This window comes from Carcharodon carcharias, chromosome 3 (genome assembly GCF_017639515.1).
Source record: "Carcharodon carcharias isolate sCarCar2 chromosome 3, sCarCar2.pri, whole genome shotgun sequence".
In the NCBI taxonomy this organism is placed as follows: Eukaryota; Metazoa; Chordata; class Chondrichthyes; order Lamniformes; family Lamnidae; genus Carcharodon; species Carcharodon carcharias.
In genome coordinates this window covers 77,817,716-77,835,407 of record NC_054469.1, presented here as the reverse complement: position 1 = coordinate 77,835,407, position 17,692 = coordinate 77,817,716, and the positions used below count along the sequence as shown (strand labels likewise).

At 44.7% G+C, this 17,692-nt stretch overlaps 1 protein-coding gene across 4 annotated transcripts in view; it reads left to right on the top strand.

Moving 5' to 3' along the window:
• kat2b (K(lysine) acetyltransferase 2B) overlaps nt 1-17,692 on the top strand; it is a 127,720-nt gene that overhangs the window by 16,826 nt on the left and 93,202 nt on the right. For all 4 annotated transcript variants that reach the window (XM_041183467.1, XM_041183469.1, XM_041183470.1 and 1 more), the window contains exon 4: nt 14,552-14,641. In XM_041183467.1, the coding sequence (XP_041039401.1) occupies nt 14,552-14,641 (90 nt within the window). The remainder of the gene's footprint in view (nt 1-14,551; nt 14,642-17,692) is intronic.

Genomic DNA, 17,692 nt, shown 5'->3' with positions numbered 1-17,692 from the left:
AAAAACTCCAGGCCCATGTGTTTATAGTGCACGTCATGTGTTTTAATATATGTATATATATATAAAATAGAATCTCATGTATGACTGACAATGAAGTGTCTTTTACACTACTATTTCTGAATACACAGACTTACGTGGGAGTATTGTTCTACAGGTTGTTTATTTACTCCTGTAGGCTGTTCATATGTGTTTCACCAGCGAAAATCAGCAGACAATTGAAATATGGTGACCTCTGTAGCAAAACTTTACTCTGTCCACTTCAGTATCTCTATACACGCACATATTTGCATGAATGATCTTTGGATAGTAATCAAGAGTGGGAACCTTCACTGACTTTTCCTTTTGTTTGTATGGGAAGAGGTGGAGGCATTGGACTAAATAGAGTATTTTTTGATTTAAAAATAAGTTGCAATACAGTATTTATCTGATAACTGTTATGGACAGGAGAGAGGGAAGCAAACTGCACTGATTCCTTCTCACCACCACTATGATTAACTCAGACAGTTAGTTTATTTCACATTCAAAAACCTGGAGGAGTGTCCACAACTTCCCACTCCACTACACACACACACAAACACACACAGTATGAGGTTGTTTTTGGGGGGGGGTCGGGGGGATAGAAAAAAGAGGTTTTATAGTACAAGAACTACAGAAATGAATATTACTTCACGTCATTTTCAAAGTCCAAAGTCAGACGTTAATGAGGAATTCTTTCCTGTAGGAGTTTGAGTTCAGCTGGCAGAAGACAGCAGTTGTAGGGTTCACTTTGCAGTTGGTGCAGTTACTGCAGGTGAAGTGGGTACGCAGAGACCTTGCTGGTTCTGTAGGTGATGGTAGGAAATCTTTCAGCAGAGACAGGTTTGGAGGATTTAAGAGATGGTAACTGAGTGCTTGTTCAGCTAGGCAGTTGGAGACCTTTCCAGTTGGATGTTAGAACAGCAGACTTAGGATTTCTCAGTTCTCAAAGGCATATAGAGATTTCAAAATGGTCACTCAAGTCATGTGACCTCCTTTCTCCAGAATGACTTCAAAAGGGGTGTTTATCCAGTGTCTGGAACTGGCTTTGATTTCAGGATTGTAAATTTCCCAGCCATTAGATGTTGAAAGAGTTACCATCCATACTGAGGGTCTGGTTTTAGGAAGCCATTGTCTAGGCGGACACTCTGACTCTGTTAAAAGGGTGAGCTTGTCAAATGCAAATGACATCCTTTGGTCACATTTTGAAATGGGCCTGGATAGTCCCAAGTGTGAGATGAGTCTGTTTACAGCCCTGCAGGAATAATGAGTTTCAGTGTGCGAGTCTCCTGGATTTGCGATTACAAGGGGTCCGTACAGTGAGGTGTGAGATTCCACTAGCTGAGAAAAAAATTCTTTTGCTCTGTAGCTCCTGGTGGTAATTCCCAGGACAAAGGGCTAACCCTGTGATCATGTGACTTGTAGCAGCCCTTTTTTGGTTCAGCAGCAGGCCACTTTCTTTTAAAATGGCAAAAGAATAAAGTTCTGGATTCCTTTTCATGTCCCAGGGACCAACCTATTTATTGAAAACTACAAGTTTTTTTAAGCTTTTATGGAACTTTTGAGTTGTATCTTTCTGTTTTCAACTTGATTTAGCAATTCACCCTGCTACACACCACCACACAATCTCCCCTCCCTCTCTAGCCAGGAACCCCTTGCTGAGAAGGGAGTTCCATATCTTTCTGTGAGTCTGCTTTCAGTGTTCTTGTACATTGCATCTGATGAACGTACCCTGATGGGAATTGGAGGTAAAAACTCATTGCAAGTAATGTATTCCATAGAGTCACAATTCTTCGTCACCCTTTTGGTGTGTATGTAGCTAAATCATATTAAAAAATCTCATGTCTGTGTGCATTTCCTGTCAACATTTTCCATCAAATTTTATATGCACATTTATCATGGCAATAGCATATGTAAATTGTCATAATGTAATTATGCTCTCCTCTTACTAGACATACGCAGCAGCATCACCAGTAGTAGCGTGTAATTAACATAGAAAATAGGAACAGGATTAGGTCATTCAGCCCTTCGAGTCTGCTCCCCCATTCAGTATGATCATGGCTGATCCTTTCCCTCAACACCATACACCCGCACTCTCCCCATACCCCTTGATGCTTTAGAGTTTAGAAATCTATCTTTTTTCTTCTTAAATATATTCAGTGACTTGGTCTCTGCAGCCTTCTGGAGTAGGTTAACCACCCTCTGCGTGAAGAAGTTCCTCTTCATCTCAGTCCTAAATGGCCTACCCTGTGTCCTGAGATTGTGACCCCTTGTTCTTGACGCCCCCCCCCAGTCAGAGGAAACATCACCCTGCATCCAGTCTGTCCAGTCCTTTCAGAATTTTATATGTTTCTTTGGGACCCCTTCACATTCTTCTAAACTCCTATTAATACAAGCCTAGTTGACCCAATCTCTCCTTATATAACAATCCTGCCATCCCAGGAATCAGTCTGTTGAACCTTCGATGCATTTCCTCTATGGCAAGTAAAGAGACCAAAATTGCTCACAAAATCCCAGGGGTGGTCTCACCAAGGCCCTGTACAGCTGCAGTAAGATATCTTCGCTCCTGTAGTCAAGTCCTCTTGCGATGAAGGCCAACATACCATTTGCCTTTTTAACTGCTTGCTGCACCTGCATGCTTGCTTTCAGTGATTGGCGTACAAGGACACCCAGGTCCCTTCGTACATCAACATTTCCCAATCTTTCACCATTTAAATAATATTCTGCCATTGTTTTTCCTACTGAAGTGGATAACTTCACACTTATCCACATTATACTGCATCTGCCATGTATGTGCCCACTCACTCAACTTGTCTGAAATGCCTTGAAGCCCCTTCACATCTTCTCACCACTCCCACTCCCACCAAGTTTCGTGTCGTCAGCAAACTTGGAAATATTACATTTAGTTCCCTCATCCAAATCATTGATATATATTGTACATAGCTGGGGCCCAAGCACTGATCCCTGTGGTACCCTACTAGTCACCACCTGCTACTCCGACCAATTCTCAATCCATGCCAATATATTACTCCCAATCCCTCGTGCTCTAATTTTGCACACTAACCTCTTATGTGGGACCTTATCGAAAGTTTTCTGAAAATCCAAATACACCACATCCACTGATTCTCCCTTATTTATTCTGCTAGTTATTTCCTCAAAAAAATTTCAGTAGGTTTGTCAAACATGATTTCCCTATCATAAATCCATGTTGACTTTGTCTAATCCCATCGCTATTTTCTAAGTGTCCTGTTATCGCATCCTTTATAATAGACTCTAGCACTTTCCCTACTACTGATGTTAGGCTAACTGGTCTGTAATTCCCTGTTTTCTCCATCCTTTTTTAAATAGTGGGGTTTCATTTGCCACCTTCCAATCTGCCAGGACTGTTCCAGAATCTACAGAATTTTGGAAGGTGATAACCAACGTATCCACAATTTCCCTGGCCCCCTCCTTTAATACCCTGGGATGTACATTATCAGTTTGACATGTTTACAGGAAAGCTTTCCATTATGACTGGGGCAATAGAAACTTATAATATGAAAGTAAAAACATAAGGAGAGCTTGTATTTCTTCAAATTGGGAACTGAAATGAGTCTGCATAGCCTGGCCCAATATCCTCTGCCCTTTAACCCCACTTCACCTAAAGACTATTTGTCTAGACTTCTCTTGTGCAATGCCACAGATTGAATACTGTATGTCTGCATAGTATTTAATATATAGATAAAAGCAGAATACTGCAGGTGCTAGAGATCTGAAATAAAAACAGAAAGTGCTGCATAAACTCAAATAAGCATATGTAATAAGTTTTGGCTGAAAATAACATAATACAGAAGAAACATTATTTGATTGACAGCTCAGGCTCTCTGACCTCTGTGATCAATTTACATAAATAAGTGGTTTGAAGTGTTGACAGTTTTTCAAACTTCAAAAGGCCTTTTTGTTCAAAGGAGAAAGTGATCAATGGAGTACATTTTTCAGTGCTTTTTTTTAGACATCCCATTTTACATTGTAATGTTCACTGGTTGTAGAAAGTGTACATTGGATCTATTGGCACAGAAATGACAGAGCCTGGCATAGGAGTCATAAAGGGACATAGTGGACAGGTGGAAGGGCAGAGCTTGGCATATAGGCCATGAGGGGACATAGGAGGCGGGTGGCAGAACAGAGCTTACCATAGGGAGCATGAGGGGCCTGAGGGGTTGGTGGAAATGGTAGAACTTGGCATGGGGCATAAGGGGATATAGGGGGTAGGTGAAAGGGCAGAGCTTGAGATCGGGGGCCTAAGGGATGGGTGGGTGGTTGGGGGGGGTGTAACAGCATAGGAAGCATGAGGAGACATAGGGACTGGATAGAAGGGCAGAGCCTGGCATAGGAAGCATGAGGGGTCTGACGGAGTGGGGAGGTAGTGTGAATGAGGCATGGGGAGTGTTTTGAGGGGGAAGGGGGTGTGAGGGAGGGCCTTTGTGTTTTTTTTCACTGAGACAAAGTCCCACAGTACTGAGACAGACTATTCAAACAGCCCAGGCAGCCCGTGTGGCTGTCTGCACACTTCTTCCCGTGTTGGCTGGCCTGACTCCCTCTCGTACTCAGATCCCTCCTCAGCCTCCTGAGGCAGGCGGGTCAAACCAGGAATTTTCCCAACTCCCCCTCCCCATCTCGAGGATGAAAATCCAGGCTTAAGCATCTATACTCTTATCTCTAAGGTGTTGCAAAAATCTGGTTCACAATTCATATGTTTTAAAAATATAACTTTTAGTTTTAGGAATTAAAACTTTAGCTGTAGAAAAATGGGGGCATCTGCTTGAGAAACTAGTAAAAATAACTCTGAAGTAAATCCAACGCAAACAAGCAGTCAATGTCCAAATGCAGCAATGGACATTATCTAGGCTTGGGCTGACAAGAAGCAAGCAACATTCGCCCCATACAAGTGCCAGGCAATGACCATCTCCAACAAGAGAAAATCCAACCATCGCCCTTTGACATTCAATGGCATTACCATTGCTGAATCCCCCACTGTCAACATCCTGGGGGTTACCATTAACCAGAAACTGAACTGGACTAGCCATATAAATACTGCAGCTACAAGAGCAGGTCAGAGGCTCGGAATCCTGCTGCAGGTAACTCACCTCCTGACTCCCCCAAAGCCTGTCCACCATCTACAAGGCGCAAGTCAGGAGCGTGATGGAATACTCTCCACTTGCCTGGATGCATAAAGCTCCAACAACACTCAAGAAGCTCGACACCATCCAGGACAAAGCAATCCACTTGATTGGCACTACATCCACAAACATTCACTACCGCCTCCACTGACGCACAGTAGCAACAGTGTGTACCATCTACCAGATGCACTGCAGGAATTCACCAACGCTCCTTAGACAGCCCCTTCCAAACCCATGACCAGTACCACCTAGAAGGACAAGGGCAGTGAACAAATGGGTACGTCTCCACTTGGAAATTCCCCTCCAAGCCACTCACCATCCTAACTTGAAAATATATTGCCATTCCTCCTCTGTCACTGGGTCAAAATCCCGGAACTCCCTCCCTAACAGCACTGTGTGTGTACCCACGCCACGGACTGTAGAGTTTCAAGAAGGCAGCTCACCACCAGCTCCTCAAGGACAATTAACAGTGGACAATGAATGCTGGCCTTATCAGCAATGCTCATGTCTCATGAACAAACAAAAACAAGCCTGGGTATATTGAACTTAAAAGGTAGTCTGTGTTTATCTTGCAAGGTCAGAGTTGATAGTGAAAACACTTCAACAGTGAATGATCCATCTGTAAGCTATAGTGGACCCAGGGAGACTGGCACAAAGGCTTTTTGAACTACATTAGTAATATAAGTTATTCATATAGGTTACAGAATCAAAGAGTGGCATGGAAGGTAAAATGATTTGCTAATGTTTCTGTTTGGGAGCATCCAAGAGCATGCCATGTCACCACGGAGACAGGATGTGGAGGTAGAAGGTTCTTTTGTTTAATTTATGTGTGTATTTGCTGACAGTAGCAAGCAGTTCAGTTTGGCAACAGATAGAGCTAGTATCAGATTTGGTCGACTGTAGGCTGCAACTTAGTGAATGGGGAGAACCAAAGGAAAGGAATGTTAGACAGGCATGCATTTAAACAGAGATAATGCTAACTTTATCATTTGCCTCATGGAATGCAGGTGGGAGCTTGAGCTCAGTTTGGAATTCATGAGGGGGGAAAGAAGCTGGAAGAATTCCTAGTTTGAAGCTAGAGGAAGAAATCCACAGTGTTCCTCATAGAGCCTTGTGGCATATTGCAGTCAGCTTGAATAGTTAGCTTGGAAAGAGATGTACAGAAGCTGTTGGAGCAGATTGGGAAATAGCATTTTCCAGGTGGACATTTTATGTATGTCCAAAGCCAGGACAAGGAACTGAAGAGTTCACAGTAAAGAAACTTGTGGGAGTAGCTTTGCCTAAAGCTAATGCAAGGATCAGCATAAATCTTGTACTTTGGAAAAAGCTACAATACTGAGGAAAATTAAAGTAAATTTGGGAGGACAGTGGCATGCTTTCGGGTTCGTCCAAGGTGAAAGGTCAATGAGCCTTCAAGGTTTTGTAAAATAACAGAACTCTGAGTTCATAGCATAAGTATTATAAGCTATAAAGTTAACTTAATTGTGTTTACCTTGTTTAATTTTTACATACAATAAAGTTTGCTTTTGTTTTAAAAAAAGCGAAATCTTGTGACATAATTCTGTCAGTTATTTATTGGGTATTTAGTTTTCTCTTTAAATGTTAATGATCTCTAACACGATCATAAAAAATGTTACCATTAAAATTGCATTTCACTCCTCCCAGTGGGCTGAATAATACAGTGGTGACGGTGGGGCGTTGGAGGTGGGTAGGAGGTTGGTCGTGAGGTAGTTGTGTAGACAGCTCACCCGCCCCCACCGGAAGCAAAGTCAGCGTGGAGCCGACCCACTCCATGCTGACCTGCCCCACAGCCATAATGTACTGCGGGCGGGCTTAACAAGGGCCAAATGGGACTTCACCCCATCACAGGGGAGGAAGCCCCACCCCTTGGGGGGCGGCTGGCGAATTAATTTGGCCAGCAGCTCCATTAGTCCCTATAGCCACAAGGGCCCGGCGCGTTAGTTGCAACAAGAAGGTGGAGAAGTCCCAATGGACCCCCGGAACAGGTAAGTCTGGAGTCTTGGACAGGGAGGGATTTAAGGCTGAAGGGGCATTGGGAAGAAAGGGGGTTCCTTCTTAGTGGGGGGCTGCCCCCGATCTACAAAGGGCAGCCCCTGAAGATTGAACCCCCCTTCCTCTCTCTCCCCCCCCCCCACCTTGAAGAAGGTACTTAAAAAATCAGGCTGCCTGCTCCCGCCTGACTGACTGCTCATGCCAAACGTTTTATGGCGTGACAATGTATTATCAGGATCAACTGGCTGCTAACAAGCCTAATTGACCCTTGATAACCTATCCAAGTATGGTGGAAGGGCTGCTGGTTTTGGGGCCTGTCGGCTCCCTGTAATTTAGGAGTGACCTTGTGAGTGGACTGGAAGATGGGGTGGGCACCCGCCCTATTTTACATGCCACCCCTGCCAGAAACACACTTGGTGGGGGCACATAAATGCAGCCCACTGTTGTCCCCTGTGCTCAGTCACCCAGATTTGTTCTGTAGGTGGTACTACAGTTATTTTCAGATTTCAGTTATTTAATTATTTTTTCTTTTCTGCCTCAAGCCAATCCTTATCTATAATTGCTTTATTTTACTTATGCTACCACCCCTGTTGAGATCTAGTGAAGTACTGGCTGCAAATAGCGAGACAAAGGAAATGAGGGTTGCACAAGAGAGAAGAGTTGGAACATTGCAGAGTTCCAGAGGATTGGAGAGCTAAAGATGGCTACCAGACTGGAAAGGGCAAGATCATAAAGCGATTTAAACATGAAGATGAAAACTTGAAATTTTGATGTGCTAAGGGACCGGGAGTTGATATAGGTCAGTGAACACGGAAATAATGAGTGAGTGGCTCTTGACACAAATTGTGATGTAGACAGGCCAGCTTTGAATGATTTGAAGTTTATGGAGGCGGAAAGGGAGAAGGTGGCTAGAAAAATTTTGGAATAGTGAATCTGGAGGTGAAAAAGACAAGGATTGGCAATTCAGCTACAAATGGACTGATGCAGAGGTAGATCCTAGTGAGATGGCCCCCCTTTGCTAACTGATCTTTAATTGTTTTTCAACACTGAACCGGCAATCATGTTTTGAAAGCACTCATTGCACTTGACTTTGTAAGCACAATGACCGCTTTTAAAGCTAAACTGATGACTGTGCTATTCTGTCCTGGGAAACTGGCCAAGACCAAGTAGCAGACCTGGTGGAACAACAGGTATAAACACAGAAAGCCATAAAAGAGAGTGAGGAGACAATGGTAAACAATGAATGATGAAAAAAGAGAGCACAGAAGAGCAGCAGGCAGGAGGATTTAGAGGTGGGAATGACAAGGGAAAAGTAGAGGGCAGAATCGTTCCAGATTTGCACTAAGTGTAGTAACGGGCTGGAAAAGGAACATTTTACTCGCTGGCCGCAATGGCACGTTTTCGCATCGTATGGTCTCAGTCCCATCTCATTAATCATGCATTCCCAGGAAACATGCTGTTTCACTGGTGAGATGCCTCCAGATCGTTGGCCACGCTGTCACCTCACGCCAGGTGCCATATTTAAAGTGCATCTGCGTGCACACCTGTCGGTGTTTCCAACCCAGGACTGCCACACAGCCACACAGAAGGCAAAAGGCAAGAAGCCTGCAGACGCCACCCCCCGATTTAGTGACACATCCCTAGAACACCTTTTGGACGCCGTGGAGACCCGCTGCAGTGTCATCTACCCCCCGGTCTGGGCAAAGACCAGCAAGCAAGGCAGTGGCAACGGTGGTCAGTGCCAATGCCCTGAAAAAGAGGACAGCCACCCAGTGTAGAAAGAAGATGAATGGACTCATGGGTTCTGCCAGGGTAAGTCACTCTTTTCAGCACTGTCAACTCACACACTCATTGACCCATCACACATCCACAGGGGTCTCACAAGGGACAACACCACTAACACTCACTCACCCTCACATCTCCATCAGGCTCGTATCCCCTGGAGCTCGTGTCCTCATCCCGTCTATGTCTCCGCTCACCACACAAACATTCCACATAGTGCCATGTGTCCTGCTCACATTCTCTCCAACTGTTTTCATGCAGGAGAAGCTGGCTCACAGCAATAGGGAGAGGTCCCAGACCAGGGTGGGTTTGTTGGGATGGCCCACATTAGGCCCCTCACTTATTTTGAGGAGCATGCGATCGCACTGACTGGTGAGGATGTGGACAGTGCCTGTGGCAGCGGTGAGGTTGGTGGCAACTACCCACGTGAGGATCCTGTACCAGATCATCCCTCTCTCAACACAACTGTGATTGCACTCTCTTCTGCCTTTGACTCTGCTGCCATGCACTAATCACCTCTACTTTGGTTCACAGGAGCTCTGCCAAGCAACCAACACCCTCAGCCAGCCAGCCCCTCAGCTCCATCCAGGTCCTCACCTCCAGCCAGAGGATACCTCCTCCATTGAAGAGCTGGAAATAAGCAGCCTGGAAAACGCATCACAGTGCTTACCCACACCCTGCACCAGTGCAGAGACACACACCTCAGTGGGACCTGGATGGAGAGCAAGCTTGGGTTCACAATCTGAGGGTCACCACATGGATATGTGTCGGCAGCAGGAGGAGACAGGTTCAGCTGAGCTCCCTGGCACTCAGAGGACTGCTGGGGAAGAAGCATCTGTGAGGTCTGAGTCAGATGACGAGCCTCTGGATTTGGCCTTCCAACTCAATGTGGAGAGTCAGCAGAAGGCAGGGAAACATGCAGTGCTGTTAGAAGCCCCCAACAGAGTGTCACATGAGTTGGAGGAGTGTGTTTGCCTGCTCACTGATGAAGTGGTGCCCACATGTGCGCGTATGGAGGTCTCCATTGGAAGGATGGCGGATACCATGGAGACCCTGGTCCAGTGGAACAAGGAGATATGTGCAGACCCACACTCCATCACAGTGACCATGGATGAGTTCCTGCAGTGGCAACGTGAGAGGGAAATGGGGCACCTCAATGTCCCTCCTGGTGCTCCTTCCCCTCAAGGTGTCAGGCCAGGGCCCTCAGGCACTCGAAGGGAGGAAGAGCGGCAGCTGGACATCCCTGGGTCATCCACTCAGGAATCCCAGAGGCTGTCCTCTCCCTCCGAGTCCCCTTTACTTGTGACCCCCTCAACCTATTCCTCTGTCACTGCTGAACGAGCAGCTGGCCCAGCCAAAGCAAGCCGGGGTCTTCAAGGCCTCGGCTCTCCAGAGGACCCAAACCGATGTCATCAGAGGCAAGAGGGCCAACCATTCCACAGGTTGTCTTCAACCTTCCTGCAGATGTCAGGGCAGCACCTAGAAGAAGTGGTAGTCCTAGAAAACTTAAGAATTTCTGATCACAAGCTTTTTCAAAATACTTCCTTGAAAATTTGCTATTCATTTAAAAAATGTCTTATCGCTGCTGGTATCCTTATTTACGCATGATCTTTTTTCCTGCCAAGCTGGACCATGTACTCATAACTGTTAGCACACAGTTTATACACAAGTTATTGTCCTTTGGTAATACTTTTTACTGGGGGAGGCAGTGGCATTGTCACAGGATTGGTAACCCAGAGACCCAGGGTAATGCTCCAGGAACTCAGGTTTGAATCCTACCCCGGCAGATGGTGAAATTTGAATTCAACAAAAATCTGGAATTAAAAGCCAAATGATAACCATAAAACCATTGTCCATTGTTGATTGTCTTTTAAAAAAACCCATCTGGTTCACTAATATCCTTTAGGAAAGGAAATGGGCGAAATGAGGTTTCCTGAAGGTTTAATAAAATCTATAAATATTTTTTGAACAATTCATAAATATGCCCCCTCATTATTTTTATCTTTCTTTATTTAAAGGTTTCAATATGAATTTAATCTCCCTGAGGCAGCTCCGTGCACTCGCATGCGCAAAAGAACGCAGGCCCCGACTCTGCCTCCTCCTCCCGCCTGCAAAGATAGCGCTGAATGTTACCGGCCGTGCGTCACCCTGGGCGGGCCTTAATTTGCCCGCTCACATAAAATGGCAGTCAGGAGCTGATCACGGGCAGTGATCGGCTCCACGCCTGCTCCTGACCGGCCCTCCCAACATGGGGAAAATCCCTGGGTCTGTCCCGTCCAAGCAGAGGTGGTGGCACAGTGGTATATAGTCGGGAGGGAGTTGCCCTGGGCATCCTCAACATTGACTCTGACCTTCATGAAGTCTCATGACATCATGTCAAACATGGGAAAAGAAAACTCCTGCTGATTACCACAAACCTCCACCACTACCCCCCTCTATCCATATTGAGGATACCCTCCATCGTGTTTTGTGGCACTACTACTGTGCTAAATGGGATAGATTTTGAACAGATCTAGCAACAGACTGGGCAACCATGCAGCGCTGTGGGCCATCAGCAGCAGATTGTATTCAACCACAATCTGTAACCTCATGGCCTGGCATATCCCCCACTCTACCATTCCACCAAACCAGGGGATCAACCCTGGTTCAATGAAGGGTGCAGGAGGGCATGCCAGGAGCAGCACCAGGCATACCCAAAAGTGAGGCGACAACCTGGTGAAGCTACAACACAGGACTACTTGCATGCCAAACAGCATAAGCAGCAAGTGATAGACAGAGCTAAGCGATTTCACAACTAACAGATCAGATCTAAGCTCTGCAGTCCTGCCACATCCAGTCATGAATAGTGGTGAACAATTAAACAACTGACTGGAAGAGGAAGCTCCACAAATATCACCATCCTCAATGATGGAGGAGCCCGGCACATCAGTGCAAAAGATAAGGCTGAAGCATTTGCAACAATCTTCAGCCAGAAGTGCCAAGTGGATGATCCATCTCTTCTGGAGGTGCCCAGCATTACAAATGCCAGACTTCAGGCAATTTGATTCTCTCCATGTGATATCAAGAAACAGCTAAAGGCACTGGATACTGCAAAGGCTATGGGCCCTGACAATATTCTGGCAATAGTACTGAAGTTGAGTTCCAGAACTTGCCACACCCCTAGCCAAGCTGTTCCAGTACAGCTACAACACTGGCATCTACCCGGCAATGTGGAAAATTGCCCAGGCATGTCTTGTACCCAAAAAGCAGGACAGATCCAACCTAGCCAATTACCGCTCCATCAGTCCACTCTCGGTCATCAGTAAAGTGATGGAAGGGGTCATCAACAGCGCTCTGAAGTGGCATTTGCTTAGCAATAACCTGCTCACTGACATTCAATTTGGGTTCTGCCAGGGTGACTCAGCTTCTGAACACAGCCTTCATTCAAACATGGACAAAAAAGCTGAACTCCAGAGGTGAGATGAGAGTGTCTGTTCTTGACATCAAAGCAGCATTTGACTGAGTGTGACATCCAGGAGCCCTAGCAAAATTGAAGTCATTAGGAATCGGGGAAAACTCTCCACTGGTTGGAGTCATATCTTGCACGAAGGAAAACAGTTGTGGTTGTTGGAGATCAATCTTTTCAGTTCCAGGACATCCTGCAGGAGTTCCCCAGGGTAGTGTCCTAGGTCCAACTGTCTTCAGCTGCTTCATCAATGACCTTCCTCCCATCATAAGTTCAGAAGTCGGGCTGCTCGCTGATGATTTCACAATGTTGAGCACCATTTGCGATTCCTCAGATACTGAAGAAGTCCATGTCCAAATGCAGCAGGTCTGAACAATATCCAGGCTTGGGCTGACAATGGCAAGTAACATTCATGCCAAACAAGTAGCAGGCATTGACCATCACCAACAAGAGAGAATTTAACCATCGTCCCTTCACATTCAATGGCTTTACCATTGTTGAATCCCCTTTATCAACATCCTGGGGGTGACCATTGACCAGAAACTGAACTGGACTAGCCACATAAATACTGTGGCTAAAAAGAGCAGGTCAGAGGCTAGGACTCCTGCAGCGAATAACTCACCTCCTGATTCCACAAAGCCTGTCCACCATTGACAAGGCACAAGTCAGGACTGTAATGGAATACGCTGCACTTGCCTGAATGAATTTCAGCTCCAACAACACTCAAGAAGCTTGACACCATCCAGGACAAAGCAGCCCGCTTGATTAGCACCCCTTCCACAAACATTCACTCCCTCCACCACCGATGTACAGTGGCAGCAGTGTGTACCATCTACAAGATGCACTGCAGAAACTCAGCAAGGCTCCTTAGGCAGCACCTTCCAAACCCATGACCACTACCATCTAGAAGGACAAGGGCAGCAGATACATGGGAACAACACCATCTGGAAGTTCCCATCCAGATTACTCACCATCCTGACTTGGAAATATATCGCCATTCCTTCACTGTCGCTGGGTCAAAATCCTGGAACTCCCTCCCTAACCACACTGTGGGTGTACCTACACCACAGGGATAGCAGCGGTTCTAGAAGGCAGCTCACCAGCACCTTCTCAAGGGCAATTAGGGATGGGCAAGGACACCCAAGTCCCATAAATGGATAAAAAAAACCTTTCCCAGTTGATGAGTGTAACTGTACCAAATTAAAATGTTTCTGTATGTCATCTGTGCTGTAGTGCAGGTTGAAAGAACCAAAAGGAGATGGTTGAGGTTGAAGTAATTGGGGGACTGGAATGTGAAAATTGAAGAAATTGGGGGCAGGTAAGCATGTTTTGGAGGAAACAGGCTGCAGATACTGGTGAAAAATGAGTGGGTTAAGGGGTGGCACAGATAATCTTTATATTTTTTCAACTAGTTTACATTTTAAATATGTTTATGTAAATTATTTAATATATTCAATTTAGTTATGTTCCTTTTTCAAGATCTGACTAAAAATTGTTAAGTTTGAATTGACTCAATAATGCATTGCATGTCTTATAAGGGAACAAGAATGAAGCTGTACACTTCTGCTCTTTAACATTAGAATTAAATGTAGCATGAAATAACAGCCCAGTTCCTAGGTGACTGCATATTCCCCCAACGTACTGTTAGCAGGACTACAGGAAATCGGCTAGATTTAAAGAAAATATATAAATTCTACTTCAGTTCCTGCTAGCAGTTTTAGTATTACAACCCCTTTTTATCAAAATAGGCTGTCAGTCTCATGTCAGGCATGCTTGCTCTGCATAGTCTGAACTCAAACCACGGATCTTTCTGGTGTATGTGATTCAGAACCACTATATACAGTGCATTTATTAACTAAGAGATTAGATATACCTAGAACTCTCTAGTTTTAATTACTTCAGTAGAATTTACGATCGTTGTTAAATATTGTTTATATCCTGTTTAAATCTGTCGTGGTTCCCAATTTATTTGCTTCCCATTCTTGCTGTAGCTTGGTCTTTGATCATATTCCCCAGAACATTTATCATTCTCATTGACACTAAATGCTCCCCATAAATTTGAAGGCCATCTTCATTCCATTTTATGTTTTTTTTTCTCCTCCCTGGACTCATGATGTGTTTTTAATTCCATTTACAGCTTTTGAGAAAATGTATTTTACAAATGGGTAACCCTGTGGTGGAAGGACCATTAGGAAGTCCACCTTTTGAGAAACCCAGCATTGAACAGGTAAAATGAGAGAAGTTTGCAAACTGCAATCTGTAGATTGATTTTAGATGTGGGCGTTGTCAAAACAGTTTGGTTCTAAAGCAACAATATGCCCAAAAATAAATATTGGGGGATGGGAGAGATTATTCCTGCTGAGATTTAGTATAGGAAAATGTAATCTAAGAGTCCATTGGTTGGGTTCTTTTTGAGCTTCTTGTTCTTTCCTTAAGTGTGTTACCCTCTTTTTCTTCAAATGCTACCATTTGCTCCTTGAATTCCTAATTCATGCCTTATTCCTCCATGTATGACAGCACAAATGCTGTATAAGCATCCTTGTAGCAGGCAGTAAAACCCCTGTTTCTGACTGAAAGTGCTGCACAGCTGACATTGCTGACAGTTTTCAGGTGTCGCAGTCTGCCCAGACAGCCCAGTGCTCAAGTCACAATCACTGCTTTGGAGAAAATACATGAATTTCAGGCATCGAAGTATGAAATCTGCCCAGTGGAAACTTAGCCAATTCCTAAACCACTTTCAATTGAAGTGATTCAGCTAGGCAGTTTTATAAAAATGTTCTTACCTTCTCATGTTTTTGGATGGTATTGGAAGCTGTAGGGAAAGGCGTGGACTGAAATGATAAAAACTCTTGAACACAAAGGCCTGGATTTTTGCTCCCAGGTTAGGATTGCAGAGTCGGACCATTTCCCGGCTCCGCAAGCCCCACGCAGGAGAAAGTAGCCCCAAAAGGTGGGATTTTCATTACAGGGCGTTGGATTCACTGGGAATCAGTCCAGGTGACTCCAGAACGAGTGCAGAGCATTATGGGTGTGGAGGCGGACTGGGTGGAAGGCCTGCCTCGATGCACCGGCACTGTATTGAAGTTTTTAAAAAAATTTAAAACAACCCTCCAACTCTCACCCCCACACACTCTCCATGTCAACTCATGCCCTCCATACCAATGGCTCCTCATACACTCCATGTCAACCTATTCACCTCTGCCCACCCCTACGGCCCCATATCCCCATTCCAACCTCTGCCACCTACCCAAACCTATGGCTCCTCACACCCTCTATGCCAACCTCTGCCCCTTTGTCCACCCCCATGGCCCCTCATATCCTCCTTGCCAATCTATACATCTCTGCCTGCCTCCCATGACCCCTCACACCCTTCATGATAATCCATGCCCCTGTGCTCACCCCAATGGCCCTTTATAGCCATTGTGCCAGCTTAGTGCCAACTCATGCCAACACATGCCCCCACCCACCACCCTTTGCCCTTATACCTACCATGCCAGCTCACCCGATATTCACCATGAGCAGACCTGAGGATGCATGCTGAGATTAAACAAAATAAAAATTCCAAGTTCCTATTGCAGACTTTATGTTTTTTAAAATTTCATTCATAAAAACCCAATTACTATATTTACATTCCCCCAGCTGCATTATCCTTTATAACAGCAACATTTTCATTCAATTGCATAATCCCTTTTCAAAAACAGCATTGGAATTCATGGTCCCACTTTCAAGAGTCCATAACCATTTGGAGCTGTCAATCAAACTGAAATGGCAGGCACCCTGCTATGATAAGTTGTGAAATCAGCCACGTAGCTAATCCAGAAATGGTAACCCTTAGGCTTATGTTAACAGACAAGAGTAAAATAGCAAGCAATCATTTTTAAACACTCCAGATAGATTTTTCTGAGTTAAAGGGTAGGAGTTTTAAATGTCTTGACAGTCTGATAGCTCCCTTTGACAGTTACTTTGACACTTTTGACAATTGTTTTTGACAGATCCAATGAGCTTCACAGTTCCAATGAATTTATGCACTTTTTACACACATTCATGCCTACTTTTAGAAATCCCAAAGGACACCTTGCCTCTCCCAAAGGTCATTTGACCTCCCCCATAGGGTACCTGACCTCCCCCTAAAGTGTTTCAAGACCTTTTGAAAAGGGTACCCTGGCTATCCAAACAAAGATCAGACCTGATCCTGCCAAGTCTAATCTGTGTGCGTAGGGTTTCAGACACCTCTCATGACACATGAGTGGAGGCAGCTGTTGATTTCTGTGGGCAGCCGCCTCTGCAGAATGCGCATTTGTGAATCCTGACCCAGGCCCCTTTCCGCCCCTGTGAAAATGGTAGCTGCCATGATCAGGAGTGGGATTTATGGATTTGGGTTTTTCCGCCATTTTTGCAATGTTGGAGAGGCTCTCCGTCATTGTGAAAAGCAAGGCCGATGGTTCATGTGTCTCTGGGGCCAACAGGACATATGGGAAAGGAAATCATGCTTGATGGTCAGCAAATCAGAGTTGAATAGTGGCAATGGACTGCAAAAATGCTCTGGAATATAAGACAGGAGTAGGCTGTACATCCCCTTGAATATATTCCAGCATTTACTTTGATAATGGATAATTTGTGCCCCAGTTCTATTTACCTTTACTGTTTGATACCTTTACCTAACAAAATCCATCAATTCCCATCTTGAAAATTTCAGTTGATCCAACATTCACAGCCTTTTGAGGAAAGTGTTCCAAATGTCCACTGCCAATTTGTATTAAAAAATGCTTTCTTATTTCAATCCAAAAAGGCCTAGCTATAATTTTAAAATTATGTCCTTTATTTGGGATTGCCCAACCAGGTGAAATAATTTCTCTATTAAATCCCTCTATGATTTTAAAGTCCTTCTAAATTCAAACAATACACACTACGTTTATTCAACTTGCTCTTATAATTCAACATTTCAAGCCCTGGTATACTGGTCTCGCTTAGCCTCCATGCTAATGACCGCCTCAAAAAATTCAATTAGATTAGTCAGATTTGACCCACCATTCGCTAAACCATGCAGATGCTCTTTGATCAGCTCATTTGTTTGAGGTGCTTAGTCACTGTGATTGCATTTGGGAATGAGGGAGTAATTTTGTAGAGTTATTCCTCAGAAGATTAAATAGGTGCAGAAGAATTCATAGTAGTGTAGAGTATAAAACATAAGTGGCCCTAACATGTACACAATATCTACTTGTTTATAAATGTGGGGCCATGGTATTTATCTCGAATGGAACAACTACCTAAGCAGAAT